The 20,067-nt window shown below is 47.1% G+C and overlaps 1 protein-coding gene across 1 annotated transcript in view; it reads right to left on the reverse strand.

The window, feature by feature from the left end:
- The window catches only part of FANCA (Fanconi anemia complementation group A), a gene marked incomplete at its 5' end in the record, with an annotated part of 33,390 nt that overhangs the window by 12,128 nt on the left and 1,195 nt on the right, over positions 1-20,067 (reverse strand). The window contains 23 exons of the mRNA XM_017741344.1: positions 182-281; positions 1,469-1,539; positions 2,035-2,177; positions 2,644-2,748; positions 4,825-4,901; positions 5,961-6,010; positions 6,102-6,162; positions 6,564-6,652; positions 7,416-7,475; positions 7,567-7,662; positions 8,084-8,194; positions 9,615-9,748; positions 10,272-10,413; positions 10,837-10,913; positions 11,514-11,626; positions 12,314-12,380; positions 14,679-14,712; positions 15,154-15,236; positions 15,853-15,968; positions 16,994-17,067; positions 18,739-18,834; positions 19,137-19,279; positions 19,436-19,508. Of these exons, the coding sequence (XP_017596833.1) occupies positions 182-281; positions 1,469-1,539; positions 2,035-2,177; positions 2,644-2,748; positions 4,825-4,901; positions 5,961-6,010; positions 6,102-6,162; positions 6,564-6,652; positions 7,416-7,475; positions 7,567-7,662; positions 8,084-8,194; positions 9,615-9,748; positions 10,272-10,413; positions 10,837-10,913; positions 11,514-11,626; positions 12,314-12,380; positions 14,679-14,712; positions 15,154-15,236; positions 15,853-15,968; positions 16,994-17,067; positions 18,739-18,834; positions 19,137-19,279; positions 19,436-19,508 (2,115 nt within the window). The remainder of the gene's footprint in view (positions 1-181; positions 282-1,468; positions 1,540-2,034; positions 2,178-2,643; positions 2,749-4,824; positions 4,902-5,960; positions 6,011-6,101; positions 6,163-6,563; positions 6,653-7,415; positions 7,476-7,566; positions 7,663-8,083; positions 8,195-9,614; positions 9,749-10,271; positions 10,414-10,836; positions 10,914-11,513; positions 11,627-12,313; positions 12,381-14,678; positions 14,713-15,153; positions 15,237-15,852; positions 15,969-16,993; positions 17,068-18,738; positions 18,835-19,136; positions 19,280-19,435; positions 19,509-20,067) is intronic.

Raw genomic sequence — 20,067 nt, forward strand, 5'->3', positions numbered from 1 at the left:
AATTCTCCTCACATTCCTGAGGGCAACTTCATACTCTTTGACCAAAACAGGGTATTTTTTGGAAGCCTGGAGGCTGGTGAAGTCCCTCCACAGTGCAGCCCAGACAGGTCCATGCCCCCCAGCTCAGGAAATGAAGTAGGATGGCCTTTAGCACCGTAGGATTCCTGGCTGGAAAGCTGACCTGATGATAAATAAGCTGGCAGAGCCTGCCCAGGAGTGCAGGCAGGAGATTCCTGTGTCCACACATCATCTTCACCACCAAGGAAAGGCACGGGCCCTGCCTGCAGAGGGTGAAACCACAGGCTCATTAAATTTATCCCCAACACAGGAATAGGTAATTAAAAATGCTTGAACACCCTGAAGCTGATGCATGCTTGTCTGTAAACACAGCGCAATTATCATTCCACTCACAGGCTCAGAGGAAGGGGCACTTTTGGGGTTCTTGAGCAGAGAACCCCTACAGACATGCCCCCCACCAGTGCCCTGCCTCACACAATGGATGGCATCTCAAATACTTCTTGTCATCTCAGCAGGCCAAAGTGGCCTCTGAGGTGACAAGGACAGGAGGAGCTGCCTGGGGCACAGTCAGAGCACAGGGTAACCAGAGGCAGAGCAATAAATGGGATCACAGAACAAAGCAGAAAGGAATTGCTATGACAAGGCCCTGCTGCAAAGCAGGGGCAGGGAGGGAGGGAGGGATTTTCCCACCCAGATAACAGAAAAGCCCATCCTCAGAGGAGACCAGTGGGAGCTGTGCTTAGACACCATTTCCTGGGACTCTTCGTTTGTCACAGCGACTTTTCAATCAGGTTTTTAACAGTGATTCATCTGCTCCGGGGCAAAGCAGTTCGAGAGAGGGAAGGATGCCCTGGCTGCCAAAGCACGCTGCCCTCCGGAGAGCACCGCGGCAGCTGGGATCCCAGCCAGCTCCTCAGCACGTCCTTGTTGCCCAACAAAGTGATTTTCCACTGACATGTTGCCCATAATGTTTACAGGCTCTGCTATGTCGAGGAGGAGCTGACTCGCAGCAGTGCTTCCAGTGCAGGGGAGTGCTGCCTCTCCCTCCTCGGCCAGGCCAGAACCAACCCGAGTCCTTGCCAGGGGGAATCGATTCCAGGACAAAAGGGATCCCAGGACAAAAGGGATTGGCTTCGCTGCCATCCACCACCACTGGGCTGAAACGGGCACTGTTTGTGGGGGGTGTTTAATCCCTGTCACAGAGCACAAAGCAGAGCCAAAGGCCACTTTGCTGAAAGGATCTGTAACCACAGAGAAGAAACAGGTTTTATTTACTCATGTACCTCAGAGTGAGGTTCTTGGAGGGCAGAAACTCCGGGGGAAGCAGCCTGCAGCTGCCAGCCTGGCATGGGGGTATGAACACCCAAAGTCCCTCCTCAGCCCTGCACAAGAGCTGGAATTCCGGTTATCACCCAATTTTGGTTCTCCTACTCTTTGACTCACATCTTACCTGTCAGGAGGGTTAAAAGAGGAAGCAGCTAGTAGGGTTTGGCAGAATGATGTCAGCAGAAGATCAACAACCTGAAATAAAAACCACCAGGAACAAACCTGGAATAAAACCCACACTGCTGATTCCTGCTTGCCAGGCTGGACACCTACACCTAGTTTTCTGCTCTGTATATATTGCGTTTCCTGACACTAAAACAAGGAGACACAGTGGTTAATGATACTCACTGTAAGCTGTACAGGTCCACTGCCACTAAGGATGGAAAATTAAGCCCATGACAGCCCAGGAATGATCCCAGCACACAATAAACACCTAGATACGGCTGTTGGGGAAAGCCTTGCTCATCACAGGACTGCTCTGGTAGAAAATATCTCCAGATCCCCCATGATCCAGCAACTTCCAGGTGGTTAAAACACAGGAATAGTCTGTGCAGGGCAGGACAAGGGAGACAAAAGGAGAAGTGTATCTCCTGCTGTCGGCAGACAAAGCAGCCTTTCACACCTGCTATCCAGATGCATTTTTCCCTACCCAGCCCCACTGTTCCTCAGCCCAAGCCAGATGGTACTCACGCTCTGGTGGCAGGGTGCCAGCCTGGGGGCAGGAACGGCCACTTGGACTGGGGAATCCAAAGGAGCAGCTCCGTCCTCCTCGCTGCTGTCACCCAGCACGCTGCGGAGTCTCTCCGAAATCACGGCAATCCGAGCGGGCACCTCTGCGGGGAGGGGTCAGGACAGCAGGCATGGAACAGTTACGACCCCCCACAGCAGCAAGAACAAGCAAAATATAAACTTTAATCGGTCAGAGTCAAAAGTATGTTAGGAAAAGCTTTAATAAGCAAAAAAATGTTGGCTGGGACCCAGTGGATCAGCATCCACAGCGTTACTTTTTATCATGTCAGAGAGGAAGATGCTTTCCAAAGGGGGCCCGAGTCACCAGGTGAGCCCCCGGAGTGGGGCAGCAGAGATTGGTGTGATTATCACAAAGGTAAATCCCAAATTAAGCACGGGAATACATCAGACATTAAAATGTACATATTCATAGCTGGAAGGATTATCAGCTCTGAAGGATTACCAGCTTCAGGTTACCAGTGGCAGGGGGAAAAACGCCTTTGGCCAGCACCAGCCACACTTCATTCAGGCAGCTTTTGGGACAGTCAGTGAGAAGCAGCTCCCTCATACCTTCCCACTGAGCCTGCTCCACAACCAGCGACCTGAGCTCAGCCAGTTCAGCCTTCAGCTGCTCAAAAGGCTCTTTGGAATGGCTGGGCTCTGCTTTGGAGTCATCTGGACAAGGAAGAGAGGAAATGCATTCAGCAATTTCTGCCTGCACTTTCTGTAGAAGCAGAATTTACTTTTCCTGAAGCCCTAACAAAACCCCAAACTGTCAGGCTGCCACACGTAGAGCTTTGTTTTTACATTCGGAATGTGCTATTTAATTAATAATTTATGGGTTTATGCCTAGTTGCAAAAAGGAATTCAGTTTTTAAAGACCGGAGGCAAAAAAATCCTGTTTTCAGAGTTTTCTTCCCACTTCCTTTAGCTCTGCCCCTCACAGTAACATTTGCTGTCCTCAGAAGACTGACGCCAGGCTCAAAATGCAGAGAGAGACATTACAGCATGGATACATCGCCAGCTTCTCCAGATGTTCCATGTTACTCCGGCTTTTTGTTTACAAGAAGGAATAAAAGGAAATTCCTTCTACCACTAGAAAGAGATACCACCAGCGACTGCCACAGCCCCAAATCCCCCCAGAGTTGGTTAGACAGGAACAGCTTCTTGTACAAGGCCCAGGATAAATCACCCAGGAGCAGGAACAGCAAACAACAAAGGTTGAAATTGATACTGGCTGTAAACACGCTGGAAAATAAGGTGTTAGGAGCCCACTGAGTCACCTGCGTGCGCAAGAGTGAGCACTGACAGAAGGGCTTGCGGCTGCCCAGTGCTCAACCCTGCCCTAAATCCCGGCTGTGTGCAGAGCCCGGGGATGGGGCAGGGAGCAGGGAAGAGGATCAGAGCACAGGGGACAGCAGGGGAAGGGGACATGGCTGGGGCTGCCCAGGAGGGCGGCACGCCGCGCAGGCAGTGCCACTAGAGGTCAGCGGCAGTGCAGGGAGCCCTGCGGAGCTGCCGGGATGCTGCGGATCCCATCCCGGCCCGCAGGGACCCCATCCCGCGGTTGCCAGGCCAACCCTGCAGCCAGGCCAGCCTGCTGCACATCTGCGGTGCCCGGGGACGGCTCTGTCACGCCTCTCCAGCCACAGCATCTCCAGAAAGCTTCAAAGGCCCTGAGCAGGGCTTGGCTACAGATTTATCTCCGTAGTCAGAGTACGAATCTGTAACTTATCCCCACCACGCTCTGGGAACCATCTCTGCTCACCAGCCTGACCTTTTCATTGTGTGTAAACCACTACAAGGTGTGTTTGAAACACCCACTTGCTGACAGAGACAGCAGAGCTCATGAAATACCCTCATTAAATATCCATTATCCTGCCCCAGTAAAGCTGCAGCGATGGGACCCTGCACATCGGCGGTCCCCGGGGACGGCTCTGTCACGCCTCTCCAGCCACAGCATCTCCAGAAAGCTTCAAAGGCCCTGAGCAGGGCTTGGCTACAGATTTATCTCCGTAGTCAGAGTACGAATCTGTAACTTATCCCCACCACGCTCTGGGAACCATCTCTGCTCACCAGCCTGACCTTTTCATTGTGTGTAAACCACTACAAGGTGTGTTTGAAACACCCACTTGCTGACAGAGACAGCAGAGCTCATGAAATACCCTCATTAAATATCCATTATCCTGCCCCAGTAAAGCTGCAGCGATGGGACCCGAAATCAGTAGGAGCCCTCCCACCCCAACACCTACAAACCAGGAGCTGCAATCCCTTTCCCAGCCCCTCCTTCCCCCCAGGATCTCCCTAATCCTCTCTTAAAAGAGGATGCCAGGGGTTCAGACAGCACAAGTGTCACTGCACAAGGGATCAGCACAGCAGGTTCCCAGCACAGCAGGTTCCCAGCACAGCAGATTCCCAGCCTGGGCTGAGCAGCTCGAGCTGCAAATGCTGATTCATGGAAAGGTCTTGGAGGTGGAATTCAGCCAGCTCAGGCTCAGGCATCATCTGCAGCCTCAGCACAGCACAGAGCTCCCAGGGACTGCAGAAATCCCACCCAAGCAGGGCTGGCAGAAAAAGCCATTACAGGAGTAAGGATTTAACACCTCAATACAGCATTAAGAACATAACACATATTTATATGGATTAAATACCTATTCAGCCATAAATCTTTGAAAATTTTCAATTCAGGAGGGCATCAGTGGAAAAATTAACATTTCATATTGATCCATAAGTAAATGTTGTATTTTTTACCTTGTAACACCTTTTCGTTCATGGCATGACAGGCTTGCAGGTACGTGGAGTACAGGTTTGAAGGTATTTTATCAGCTCTGTGAAAAAGAAGAGATTTATTACCCTGCATAACCACAAACTGCAGCTTTATTAAATAAGTACAAACAACAGCCCTTCTATGAAATGTAATTAGAGGGACTCTGAAGCATAAAGAGCATCTGAAGCATTTTTTAATCATCTGACATGAGGGGCAGAGATTTCTAGCCAAGGCTTTCACAGCAAGTATTGCACATGTGTAGCACACACAAACCCAACACTATATATGTTATTAATTAATGTTTTAATGATTATTTCATATCTAGTTCGTGTCTAAGATCTCATAAGAGTGTGAGCTGTGAGATGCAGCACTCACACGTGTAAAACACGAACGTGCTGAGAACAAGGTGTGACCTCCTCTCTGCAGGGCAGGCACTCGCTGCTAAAAACACGTCCCACGAGGCTCCCCAGAACACAGCTGCTTCTCTTACAACTTTAATTTCACTAAATGATCCAGTCTTTAATTTTAGAGCCAGACTGGAATGACAAGGCAGGACCAAGCACCTCATTTGCAGACAGTGTTGCAAACATTCTTCCTTCATGGGAGGTTACAGAGGAACTACTGGATGTAAAATAAAGCTGTGCCTGCAGTGCAGAAAAACACTTTTAAACATGCATACAGGGCCAGCTCGACTCCTGAGAGGAGCTGTGTCCTCCTGGGACATCATCCTGGTATTCCTTGTGTGTTAGCAGACATTTAAGTCTCGTCTTTCACTCCTCCCTTATCCTCTCCCAAAGAGCCTTTCACAGAGAGGGCTGATATTCCTGGGGAAATTTTATATTCAGCTGTAGCCTCCAAGATTTGCATCAAAATGTACCTGGCTTGGAGCCAGAGGCACTCCTAAATAATGATTTCACAGTGGCCAGAGGACTAATTACAGACCTGAAGACTTCACAGATAAGCTCCTCCATGCACAACCTGCAAGCCACAGACCTGGGCCACCAAGCCCTGCCAAGAGGTTGGTTGTAACCAAGGTGTCAAAGCCCCTGATAATCTGATATCAAGTGTCCCAAAATGAAAGCCCAGCAGCACAGAAAACAACACTGAGAAATCTGAATACCTCTTCAAGGAGTCTATAAAAGCCATGAGTCCATCTGGGGTTTTAGGGAGCTTCAAGAGAGGAAAAGGCAGGTTAGAGACAAATTATCTGTGTACAAACACACAGCTAATGGGAGGGGCAAAGAAAAAGCCAAATACTGACCACACGGGGCCTGAGCAAAGCTGGAAGGAACCAGGAAGTGTAATATGGTCGTCTGAAAATGCTGGGAAAATAAACAGAGCAAAGTGTTAACAATGCCGAAGGTCCAAAGTGCCACCTCCACACCTCAGGAGTTAATTTGGCTCCTGCAAATACAAAATGTTCATGGTAACATGAATAACCACAGGTTCAGATTAGCCAATGGTTTTTAATTTCTTTAATTTTGCATTTTATTATAATAATTTTGGATTTCTTCTGCGCAGGGGAGTGTGCCTTTTCACTCTCCCCACAAATATCCTCTATTAAGATGACTCCTCAGGAAGTGGGAAGAACTTCCCCAAACCTTCCTTGCTCACATCCTCAGTTTTTCTTGTTTCTTTATTTTGGTTCAGACTTTGCTTCTACAATTACTGTTATTACCATTATTCTAGCTAAGCCCAGGAGGAGCTGAAAAGCACACAGTACCTGGCTTCTATCACAGAGGTTGGGATCTTCCTTGTGTTTTCAAATATCTGAAGGGCCTTTTCAACATCACGGAGTGCCTGGGTCTGGGGCTGCCTCACACGAGGAACGAGAGAAAGATGTGAGAAATAGAGAGTGATGATAAACTTACCTTTTCTGTTCTGAATTTGGATTATTGTGATTCTATTTTGGTTGTTCATGTGGAATTAAGACACATCATCTCCACTTCCAGCCTGTGCCTGCAGGCAGAGGCGCTGACACCCTGGGTTTCTCTTGTTTGAGTTGTAAGACACCTCAAACTGCAACAAGTTTCTTAACTGACAACCAGAGCAGACTTGGAAAAATTAAATTAAGTCTTCGCTTACTCCTGTGAGTTTATCACAGACTGGGTTTCTTGTAGTAATTCAGCTACCCTGCCTCCAGCCTGTATTTCATGTAATCATGGACTGTATAAGTGAGGCCTCTTCCTCTGATCAAAATGTAGGAAGGAATAATAAAGCCAAACACTTCCTTATAAATCACTGTTGTTACCCAGCATTCATCATTAACCACAGTGTGAAACTGCAGAGTGTAGATTCCATCCCCAAATCTCCTTTGAATATCCACGCTTTGGTCCCACACCACAGAGGGGAAGTGCTCCACTGAAAAGAATCAAGATTCCTATAAAATGTCACTCCAGTTTTCCTCAAAACTGGGGAGATCCCGTACTTATGGCCACTAAAACCCCTTGGCTTAAAGCCGGAGACTTGGCAGCACAGCCAGCTTTGGAATGGCAGGGAGGTTGGTAACCTAAGTGCTTTTCCAGAGGAAAAGGGACATGGCTGATGAGAAAACTGGGAGACAGAGCAGCAGTACCTGCACGGCCTCATCGGTGGAAGAGAGGTCTTCATAGAGCCCCATGTCTTCTATGGCCACCTGTGTGAGGTGAGAGGTGCAGGTGGTCACACACAGCAGGGTTTGACAGATCCAGAAAGAATTCTTCTCAAAAGAGACCATTTTTCCTGACCTTGAGGTCGGCCAGTCGGGTTTTAGCCAGAGTGATATACTCCAAGAGCAGGGACCGGTGTTTCGTGGGCACAAAAGGTGGGTACATGATATGCACCTGAAACGTGAAAATCACAGTGAGATTTGCCATTTTGACAGGAAACCCATGTAAAATTCTAACTAACTAATTCTGACTAATGTTTGCAGCCATCATTTACCTCAAATATTCCCCAAAGAAGGCATTATTGCTTGGTTAAGGACCAATCATTTTCATGGCAACTGGCACAATTTTTCCCAACAACAAACAAACAAACAAACAAAATCAGTGAAGTGCTTAAACTCAGGAAAGGAACTCCCATCATCAACAAAAGAATCTTGTCCTTCCTTGTTTCAGGAAGAAAAGGGTTTGAATAATGAACCAGAAGTAATGCAATTACTATAACAACATTTACAATGAGCTGAACCTACTGAAAGGCACAAGGACAGTCACTTTGGGGCAGTTCTGGACCTGAAAACCACCTCTGTCAGCACCTTCTCACCTTCAGGTACGGCGCAGCTTCAAAGGGCACCAGCTCTGACAGGAACTCGAAGAGGAAGACCAGAGCTTTCTTACTGCTCCCGTGCTGGCCACCAGCATTCCCAAAGGAAGCCTGAAACAGGGAAAAATGATGAGACAGCCTTTCAGCGTGGAGAGAATCCTCATCCAAGCAGTGCCATGGCCGAGCACACAAATGCCAAACATCCCATTTCTGTCAGGAGAATCTTTCTGAAGAAAAGTCTCCACAGAAAGTTTGTAGAATCATGGAATAGTTTGGGTGGGAGGGACTTGAAAGACCATCTAGATCCAATCCCCTGCCATGGGCAGGGACACCTTCCACTACCCAAGGTTGCTCCAAGCCCCATCCAACTTGGTCTTGGACACTTCCAAGGATGGGGTAGCCACAGCTTCTCTGGGCACCCTGTGCCAGGGCATCCCCACCCTCACAGCCAGGAATTCCTGCCCAATATCCCATCTAAATCCACTCTCTGGCACTGGGAAGCCATTCCCTGTGTCCTGTCCCTCCATGCCTTGTCCCCAGTCCCTCTCCAGCTCTCCTGGAGCCCCTTTAGGCCCTGCAAGGGGCTCTGAGCTCTCCCTGGAGCCTTCCCTTCTCCAGGTGAGCACCCCCAGCTCTCCCAGCCTGGCTCCAGAGCAGAGGGGCTCCCTTGTGTCATGGTGACTTACTGAAGTCTCTGGAAGCTTGCTGCCATGAGAACTCTTAAACAAGGCAACTTTGAGATGCACCGAAAGATTGAGATTCATGAGGGAACCACAAATCTGCGGGTTTCTACACAGGTTTATCTGGGCATTCTAAGGAAAATAACCAGTCTGAGACTACAGAGAACACAACCAGTTTGCCTTTTGATACCTCCTGGACGCTCTATCAGCCAAAGCTGAGCTTAGATTTGCAAACTCATACAAAGGAATTTCCAGGTTGAATTGACGTGGAGATTTGCATCCCTAAAACACCCACCTGTTTACAGTTAAAAGCAACAACCAATTATCTGCAAGGTCAAACACAGCAATTACAGATGCATGCAAACCTCCAGGAAACAGGAATGCTTCCTCTGCCATAACCCCCAACTTATGCAACAACAACAGTGCTGCTTATCAAGATACTGAAACCCATCCAAGATGATGATTGTAACAGGAATTACATGTCTGCATTCCTAGCAAATAACTAGAACAGGCAAGGTGGACTTAAAAGATGAAAGGAGGGAAAACTGGGGAAAGCCAAATAAATTTATTCTTTGCAGACACAAAGGCAATAATAAATATTCAATCATTCCTAATATCAATACAATCACTTGTACTTTTCTTTTTTTTTTTTTCTTTTTTTTTTCTTTTTTTTTTTTTTTTTTTTTTTTTTTTTTTTTTTTTTTCTTTTTTTTTTTTTGTTCTTCCCCTTTCTCATTCCTGGTTATCCTGTCTGGAACAAGGCTTTCTCCACGCAGCAGAACATTCCTTATGCACAGGTTTCCTCACACAATTAAAACAAAGCTCAACAGTCAGGCCTCACTTAGTCTCACCTTAAACCACTCAGAGTAAGGCATGAAGACAGCAGGGCCCTCCAGAGCAGCCTGACGAGCGATCAGGAATGCAGTGATCATATTTTCCATGTCATAATTCCCAAAGGCCTTTAGCAGGAGATGGCTCAGGAGATCTAGGAACGTAAAACAATAACCTCACACTTTGCTCCTGACAACAGTGCTGTATTTTCCACAGTAAATGAAGACAAATATCTGTGATAAAACATCAGGCAGGATATGTATTGCAGCCTGGAGAACCTCTGGGGTCTGATTTTATTTTTTCATGCACTTTCAACTGTCAAACACACTTGGATTCCCTGTAGGGAGTCCAGCACTGGGATAATTAGGAAGGAATTCTCACAAACAAGCTCTGCTAGTGAGGGTGAGCTAGAAGTAAGCTTAAGTAATCACTATGCCAATTAATAATGAAGGTAACTATCAACCAACCACCCTGAGCTGTACACAAAGATTGAGAAGTGGCAGGCACGAGGCCTGGCATTCACATGGAACCACGGCCATGGGATGTCTGAGTGGAAAAGCAGCTGTTCTGCTGTTCCTTTCCACACAGGAATCCTTTCCAGACGGCCCCCGTGGATGACTCCCCTGTTCCCCACCCCAGCAGCACAGGCACACACCAGCGTGGCAGTGCCCACCTACCCTTGAAGAGCTGCTCAGCCTCAGCCTGGCACACCACCAGCGTGGACACACAGGACAGGACGTGCTGCCAGTTCACCTCGTGGGTCTCCAGGACTTGCTGCAGCTGGCAGATGGACTCCTTCACACTGAATGCCACCAACAGCTGGAGGAGTGATGGCAATTCCTGTTAGCTAGGACATACAGCCACAAGAAACAGGGGAATGCAGACAAGATGGACAGGTAGATGGCTTTTCTGTGACTTTTTCAAGCTATCCTGCTGGATTGGAACCAGCATCAGCTACAATAAATAGTAAAATTCCCATTCTTTCAGAACTCACGTCTTATTCTGTACCAGTGAAAATTCACATCTCCAAACAGCATCTTTGTTCTCACTAAGAGCTTTGCACTAGCAAAAAACACTGTAGTTCCTTCCCTTCACGCTTCCTCTTCACAGAGTTTCTGGCAACTGGTTTGGATTCTGCAACTGGATAATGTTGCACTAATTTCCAATAATCTGATTTCAGGTATTTCAGTGGATGTAAACCCAAGATAATAAAGTTCTCTGGGTGACACCAGGCAGACGTACTTTGCGATACAGAGCCGTGAGCAGTGGAGAAGTCCTGGTAAAGCTCCACTCCTTCTGCATCTGGATGGCATCAGACACTGCACCCAGAAAGAGAAAACTTCAGCAACAGGCTTTAAAATACACCCAAAATGTGTAAGTTTCCCTTGTGCAGTCAGACACATGAAAACTGCCCAGTGGAATTCTGTCTCCCATTTGCCTTTTGAACATGGGCTGTGGCACAAGGACTGGGCTGTTCCATTATGGCACTGCCACCCCAGAGCTGGTTTTGTGATCACACCTGCGTAGGCTGACATGGCACAGGCACAGAGAATCAGCAAGGAATCAGCTTTTCCTTCATTGACCTCTTTCATCTGGAAGCCAGCAATGACACAGCTTCTCCCACACAACAGACAAGCAGATCACAGCTCATGGGGATTTTACCAGAGATTTTATAGCTCAAACATATTTCTTCCTAAAAACATCAAGCTTCACAATTACTGACCCAGGATTAGAAACCTTCCTGCCCAAAATTCTCTCCCGAACTATGACCCTCAGATGACTTTTTTTGCCTGATTTGGCACCCTGTTTATACAGACCCCGGGAAGGGGCTGAGAAGCCTGGAGGCTGCTCTGGCTGGGCCCCAGTGTGGGACAGAGCTCTGGACACACCTGGAGACACCTGTCCCTGCCCCTTCCCACCTTTCAGCACGGGGTTGTAGGTGAGAACCTCGGTCAGGGTGTGTCTGAAAAACTGCCTCAAGGAATCCGGGTGAGCCACACTTCCATAAAGTGACACATTGAACACATTCAGCCTGCAAAGGACAAGGAAATGCCAGAAATAATGTCAGCCAGGTACTGATTAAATAGCATCAACCAGGTACTGACTAATTATGATCAGCCAGGTATTGGTAATATATGATCCACCAGCTGCTGATGAAATATGAACAACCAGCTGCAGCTTAGGGTGAACGACTTATTTTTATTCTACATCCATCTTCTCAAATTGCCACAAATATATACTTTTTTGTGTGTATTTAAAAACAAAACCAACTTGTGGTTACTCAACACTATGTAGCCATCAGATTTATAAATGTGAGTCTAAGGTGTGTATCCCTGCACGGGGCTGAAGGTGACATGTACAAAGCAGTTAAATAAAACAAGTTTGGAAGCAGGAATTGGAGATGATTGCACCTTCCAGGTGTTTCTGCTCAGAAGCAGTGAGAAAACTTGATGGGGAATTTTTGGCACGACAAGAGGGAGGTCCAGGGTTGGTTCCAGCACTGCCAGAACCCACTTTCCTATCTGGCCCTTATCTTTTTTACAAGCACTTTTGTCGGCACATATTTTATTAGAGGAGAATACCAAGCACAAGTAGCACTGGGAGGGGTGGGGGGCGTGCAGATAAGTAAAAAAACACCCCACAGCATTCCTCCTATTTCAGTAAGAAGTGCAACAGTGGATGAAAACCTCCTCCTGACACTGTTTGGAACATTTCTTACCAGAAGCTCACAGCTTGCACCATGGAAACATCTTCCTGCTTCTCTTTACCAACAGCATCAAGCACCCCTGTACCCCAAAACACACAAAAACCCAATGAGAAAAGAACTGTGACACTAAACCCCACGCAGGAACTAACAGGAATGAGCAATTTGTGCCCCTTTGCAAAGATGACCCTGCTAGGGAAAAGTGCAGAAGCCACTCAGCAGCGCTAAACTCTTACCAGATATTCTCCAAAGTGACACAGAGACTCAGAAACTATTATCACTGACCTTGAACCAATTTAAAAGCATTTTCAAGAACATGCTAATAATGAAGCCATCGAAAAATGCATATAAAATTAGTATTTCATTTCCAAACCCAACCCTAATGGTGTCGTGCATCCGCGAGCGTGAGCGCTGTGAAGCCTGTCTGGAGGCAGGGATTTGCACAAGCTGAATTAACCACCCTGGAAACCACGGTCCGAGCAAAGAGCAGGCTGGGGGAGGGCCACGCGTTTGTAATGTGCCGTTTGCATCGGAGGAATTCCTTTAAAAGCTCGATCTGCCCCAAAAACGACGGGGAGAGATCAAACAGGTTGGCAGCTTGCGCAGCGCGTTGTCTTGACGATCAGCCCACACCACTCCGAGCCCACAGACTGCGAGACCCTTTGCTTTGCAGTCTGCTGCAGCAGCACTTCTGCTTTGTGCCACCCTGCCTTGAAAACCCTCCTCTTTCAACTGCTAAAGGAGCTTGGTTTGTGTACTAAAATCATCTAGTTAAGAAAAAAAAAACATAAAAAAAAACATTTACTGAGCAGGGGCAGCAAACCAGAGTCCCTCACATGCCACCACAGCATCAGGATGTAACACTCTGCTCTCCTGCTGAGGAATACTTTAAGGTTAAGTAGGGGAGAATAAAGCAAAGGAGATAAACTCAGCTTATCTTCAGGCACAGCAGTTCAACACTGCCAGATCATTACAGTGAACACACTGCTCCCATGCTACTCCCAGCCTGTCCTTCTCCTCCTGTGAAGGTCTTCAGTAACAGGGAATTCTTTTACATTAAAAATCCTAATGTTCTCCAAAGATTAATGAAGTGAGACCCCTCAAAGGTGACCCAAAAGTATGGACTAATAAAATATCTTATATAAACCTCGTGTAATGCATTTTTGCAGGCAGGCAGACTGCGAGTGTGGCAGTGCAGGCTGCGCAAACGGGAAGGGCAAATGAAGAGCAGGATGCAGACTCCTGTCTGCCTGCCAACAGCATGTTCCTCCTCCTCCAAAATCCCTGCTCCTCTGTTGAGAAGGGTTGCTTTTCAACTGTAAAAGGGCCACCTGAGACGGGATTCATACATATTAAACAATAAAACACTTCTCTTGCAGTTTTCCCTTTCCAGAAGAACTCACAAGGTCTGTGAGGCATCTCTGCGTACAGACAGTGCTCCCTGCGAGACCTGGGGCAAGGGATGGGGCTGGCAGTGCCCACAGGGATGGAGGGGAGGTGGCATGTCCTGGGATGGGGTCACCTTACAGCAGAGAAAAAGCAGCAGCCTCTGCAGCAGCGCAGAGCAGGAAACGTGCCAGCAAGGAAAGCGGGGAAGCGCTGTCACTAAGGAGACAGGAGTGACAGCAGCTGCACAGTCAGGTGACACCAGCCAGGGGTGTGGGACACGGGAGGGGTGTAAGGAACGTGACAACAGCAGGTACAGCATCTCCCCGTGAGGATCAGCTGTGACACAGGACAAAAATAACCCCCCTGTGTGTGTGTTTAGTCCTTCTGCGCCAGGATTTGCTGGTAAACCAGGCACTGCTGCGTTGAGCCCTCAGCAGCGGCACCAGGGCAGCTCAGGCCAAGGCAGGCACGTTGCAGTTCACAAACACTGGTGCTTAAAGACTGCACACCTACATTAGATGTCTTTGCTCAGCACCAAAATAGGGGTTTCAGAAAACACTAGCCTGCAAATCCAAGCGGTGAGTCAGCAAAAGCACTCATAACACTGTAAACTCAAAGTTTAATTTACTAGGCAGAAAAAAATAAATCTAAGCAGCAAAACTGACCCTGGCCTAACCTCTGTGCTCCACCTGCTTCCAAGCAAACCTGTTAAAAAACAGGAAATCAGATCAGGTATCTATATGATGTTACAGCTGGGAGTAGAAAAAAAAAAGTAGCATAAAAGGCAAGAAATTACTGCAGTGTCTGCAGACACTTTAGAACGACAGGGAAAGCAGAGGCAAATAAAATCAGTGACATAAATATTATGCACAACAGCACAGACAGAGCAGCCAGGCAAAGGATTTCTCCTTAGGGATTCAGCAGTGAGCAAGGAATAGAAGTCTTGGAAACAGCAGTGGCTGCACAAAGCTGGGATCACAGCAATACTTACATGCCAGCATTCTCTGTAAAACAGCACGGCAGATCTGTTCAAAATTGACAAATTAAGGGATTTAGAGTTTTAAAGAGCTGCAGTTCAGTGCAGAAAAAGTAAATTGACTCAAAGAAAGAGTTTTGTCCCTCTTAAAGCTTCACTTTTACCTCAGGCTCTGCAGCAGAGCAGGTAAAATAGACAGGAGGGCAGCATTTTCCAACCTCACCAGCATTCCATGTCTCATATTCAAATGGAACACCCAAGCAATCCAGGTGAAAGGAAGTTTAAAAATGCCTTGATGTGCCACCTTGGAGCAATTCTCCATACAAAAAGTCTCACTCCTGGTTTCACCATTTCCCCCACTCCAGCACCTGTACCACCACCCTCTCCTTGCTGCTCCAAGCTCTGGATTATTTGTACTCAGCAAGAGCCAGAGATGAATGGAATTCCTTTATTAAAGCACAATTTGTAACCAGGTTCATTTTGTCCTTACGTAGGCAACCTTCTGGAATTCCACCTTCCTTCCCAGCTCCGAAGCCTGCTCAAAGCCATTCTGAAGAAACACGATGGCAAAGTCTGCAAATCAGGAAGGAATCGGTATTCCAGCATCCCCCTTGCACACAGGTCACCTGCTCCTTCCCCTCCCACCTGTCCCAACAGTCTCTGAAAAGCCTCCACTCAGCAGGAGTCATTTACTGTCTTGGAGTAAAATTACTCCCAGGAAAAAGAATCCAGAACTTCAAGGGTTATAAAGTCTAAAGAATTTGCAGCTATGCTCCACAACCTCAGCAGAACTCAGAGGGGCTGTACTTGACCAGCTGCACTGGTCCACAGTCGGTGACTGCAGGGATTTTTGCCTAAATAAACTAAGAAAATAAATAATAGAAATTGATAGGGAGGAAATGGAACCATGAAATATTTCTGGCCCAAAATCTCTCAGACTTTGCAGAGTGTCACAATGCCAGCGTATCCCCACTGAACCACGCCCCCCACAACTACAATTTCCTGAGTTACCATAACTCCAAGGGATGGAAAAATTCAAATCAATTATTTTTTAAAGGGAGAAAATTTGCTAAATTTGCCAAATACATAAAAAATATATTCCCCAGAAAAATGAGGTAAGGAAACCCAAAGTGAGGCCGGTGTTGTTACACCTCTGACGTTCTGCCCTGCACCCAGCCCAGGGCCTTGCCTGAGAGAAGTCGCTGTGCCAGCTGTGTGTCCCCACAGGGCATGTCCCCAGCCTGCTCACAGAGGCCACAGAGGCTGCTGCAGAGCCACTCCACTGCTGCTGGGCCTGCTGGGCTCCTGGAACACACAAAAGCACCTTCAGTTCAATGCCTCCTGCTTTCCATAAGGCTTGGCTGTCTCCACCACCATCCTCTGGGCCCAGGCAAGAGCCACCTGTGCATTCTGCCCTAAATGTACCACTTCATTTATTTAACTTGGACCAGCACGTTTGCTTTACAAACAGTTGCTTTTTATATTATTTGCTTTATAAAAAGATCCCACAACACACGCATGCAAAGGAAAAAATGTGTGTGAAATTGTGCATCCAAGTATTTCCTCATCTCTGACATGAAAATGTTTCCATTGAGAAACCTCTGCTAGAAGAATTTCAGTTCCAATTTCTAAGACACTTGGGTAAAAATGCTTCAAAAAATAAATTAAATTCTTAATCTATGCCCTTGGTTCCCTTAAATTGGAAGCACAGTGGGCACCGAAGGCTTTCATTGTGAACAGACAAGTAAACCAGCATCAAAAGCCTAAAAGATCACTGGGACACTCTTTTGACACAATAAGGAGACAACCTGAACTTCACAAATGGGCGAGTTGTTAGCTCTGTATCATGCAATAATGGAATGGGTTGGGTTGGAAGGGACCTTAATGTTCATCTTGTCTCACTCCCTGCATGGGCAGGGACACCTTTCACTATCCCAGGTTGCTCCAAGCCCCGTCCAACCTGGCCTTGGACACTCGTTGGGGGACAAAAACCAAAAACTAAAATTCTTGGACTAACTATTCTCTGGAGATTAACTCTGCCAGACCAAAAAATGTAAGATTTTGTGAAGATGGAAGCACCCAGCCTCTGCAGAGCAAGATTTCTTCTCGAGTCCAGCTGGTGGACACCGAGGAGCCACCGCACCTAAACTGAGCTAATTACCCCAGAGTAACCCCCCAAACCCACAGCAGCTCCTTAATCCTGCTAATCTGATCCCTTGCCAGCACCTGACTATATCCTCAGTCCAGAACACTCATGACTAATCCCTGATTATATTCCAATAGGCTTTAGGAGATTAGCTACATCTGCAAACCCACAGAGCCCCGCTCACCTCTCCAGCAGCTCTGCCAGGCCAGCGATGCCACTGCTGTGCAGGTGCCACACGGCCTCCAGCACCGGGGGCTCCTAAGGAGATGCCACCATTAGGTCACAGGCTGCACTGTGCAGTTAACATTTGGCTATTGCAAATGGTACATGAAAAGTAAAGCTGAATTCTGTTTATTCCAACTATCCAGAAGCTGTTAAAATTTTTTAATTGACCACACAGGAAATACCTGGTGATGAAAGATTGTATTTCCTACAAGTTTTGGGTGGTTTAGGGTTGTAGATGCATCATCATTTTAAATTTTCATGGACAAGTAATGAATATATCCACCTTTTCCCTCTGGAATAACGCTGATTCTGCAGATTCAAAGGAGCAGGGATATCCCAGGAAGCAGGTAACACAACTGAGTTTCAGGTCATGTTAGTTCAGATCCAGATCCAGATTAGAGAATTGTCCTTTAGTCTATTAACTGTTTATTATGTTCTCTGTGGAACAAGGCTGCCACTCTCAAGTCCATATCCCAATAGAGCTGGGATTGCAGGAGACTACAGGAAGAGCCACTGCAATCATCCAGGCAGAAAGGCTGATGGACACAAAGGAAAAATTAACAACCTTTGGCAAAAATGTGCACCAGGCATCGCTCCTGTGTGGATCAAATTGCTGCCCTGTAACATCCCTTCCAGCTCCTGCCCAGAACAGCACGCCCCAGAGAGTCCTGAGCCAGCAAAACAGCACTGCAGGGTGCACCTGGCAGGGGAAAGGTGCAACAGCAGCTTCTGATCGTTCCAGGCAGAACCAACACCTTCAGGAAACCTTCCCACCTTGGGAAGGAAGGGGCATTTGGGAGCCTCGGGCACAGGGGAAAGTCAAAGCCCCAGGAGCTTCCTGTGGTGACCAGCAGCTGCCTCATCCCTGACCCCAAACTCGCCCACATAATTTGTCTTCACAACCTAATTCTTACTGTAACGCCCTCAGTTACAGAGTTATCTCTCATTTATCCCCATGTCTGCCCCAGGACCAGGAGAGCTTAATCAGCCTGTGAAACACACAGGTTCTATTTTCAGCTCAGGAGCGGATATTTGAGACTAGAGCACGGCCCTTTATCCGGGCAGATCAGCCTTCTCCTCCTTTCCCATGAGAGCAGCGAGGAATCAGACCTGCCCCACTCATAAAAAGCCCTTAACTCCACTCACAGCACCACTTGTCTCCACAAAACACACCCAAATGAAATCCAGACATCCCGTTTGTGAGGCAGCACAAGCTGTTATCTGCTATCTGGTTTCTTTCTCTGTGACCTCACTTTGTCTTATCGCCCTTCCCAGGTAAACAAAGCGGAGAACCGGGATGTCAAAGACACTTGGAATATTGCTGGCAAAGCACATGAAGGGCTCTGGGACTGTGCCACCCCACAGTCAGCTGGGAGTTCCTGCACTGGACCTGGAGAGCACCCCAAAACCAGCACTTGATCACCAAGGTGTTGTCAATATCCTTTTGTGACAGTTCCCAATAATTGAAATAACTCCAAACCTCAGCTGAGTTGAAAAAGCAAATCCCACTGCAGAAACAAGGAAATTGCCACTGAACTTGCTCTAAAATAAACAAAATAACCAAGAACCCCCACCATTTATAATCCAGCTCATGCTTTTGGAAGGTCAGGAAGACCAGTCATTCTCAGGAATTCAGAGATGCCACATCCCGTGGATGAAATCTCATGGCCTGTAACACCACAATGTTTCTCCATGAGTTCTCACCTTCATTTTCCACATTTCCTGGCAGAAGAGGGAGCGACAGAACATGTTGTTTGCCAGCAAATCCTTCACAGTCTGAAGCAAGCAGGACAACCTCTTCTGGCATCACCCCAGAAATGAAGAAGAAATAATTCCCTTTGTGAATAAGACATTATCAGAAAAACCATTTGTTGCTTTGCCCTGTTTGCTGCTTTTTAAAGGGTCAAATGGTGGAGAGAATTCAGGGGAAAGGCCTAAACTTCTCTTCTTATATATCTTGTACTTCTGCAAGCAAATCAAACACCGCAGTGAATAATTGCCCGCTCGTGTTTGGGGCTTTATCAGAGCAGATAAACTGGGCTTAAAGTCAAACCTAACAGTGCTGTTTTGTTGATAAATTAAAGATAAAGCTTTCCCCTTACTCTCTGGTCAGAGTTCAGCAGTGGGACTCGTGAGGGGCTGGCAGAACCCTGGCAGATCCGCTCCACGTTGGCAACAGCGTTTTTGGCTGCCAAGGTTGCTGTGGGCACACCCAGTTTTGAGGCCTGTTCCTGAAGAACAGAGACTAAACGAAAGAGCAAAGCAGAAAACTGTCATCACCAGGTAAGTAAGAAACAAGACCAGAACAATGAAAAGAAAGTAAGACTAGGGTTGCATTTAAAGGCAAAAATTCAGTGTTGAGGAAGAGTTCTTCCCCACATCTGGCCTGGGAGATGCTCACCTATAAATGACTCTGGTGACACTCCCCGGTGCTCAGCCCCATCCTGCACATCTGGCTTGGCTGAATCTCCCACCTGGAAAGCAAATAAAACCATAAAACTCTTAGATGTCTGACACACATATTTACAAACCTATCCCTGTAGTGAAGTGAAATTAACACACAGCTCCCACATGGGAAGGGAAAAGCAGAGATTTCATGGCACCCTACAAGAGACGTATGTTTAGCTATTGTCAGTTTATCCAGAAAGAAGGAGATACAGGTCGAAGTTCCTCATCCCCAGGGACCAAACAGCTCAGCAGCAGCACCAGGAGCAGAATTTCTATAATCTCTATCTTTCAAGTCCTTTCTATGAAGCCACGTGGCCATAAATATTTGATGAAACATGTCCAAATGTTGGATCATTTTCTAGTTAAATCCCCTTTTTCTTTTTATAAAGAGAAATATTCTCTAGAGAAAGATCCTGAACTATGGGAGATATTTACATTATCTGTTGCAGCTGTAAAATCAGTGTGTGAGGAGAGGGAGAACGTGGCCAAATCACAACAGCGGCTCAAGACAAGCTTGTCACGAAGACAGTCATGTCAGTCTGAAGTGGTTGGCAATTCAGAGAAAAGCAAAATCTCTCCTGATTT

This window comes from Corvus brachyrhynchos, unplaced genomic scaffold (assembly GCF_000691975.1).
Source record: "Corvus brachyrhynchos isolate BGI_N302 unplaced genomic scaffold, ASM69197v1 scaffold365, whole genome shotgun sequence".
In the NCBI taxonomy this organism is placed as follows: domain Eukaryota; kingdom Metazoa; phylum Chordata; class Aves; order Passeriformes; family Corvidae; genus Corvus; species Corvus brachyrhynchos.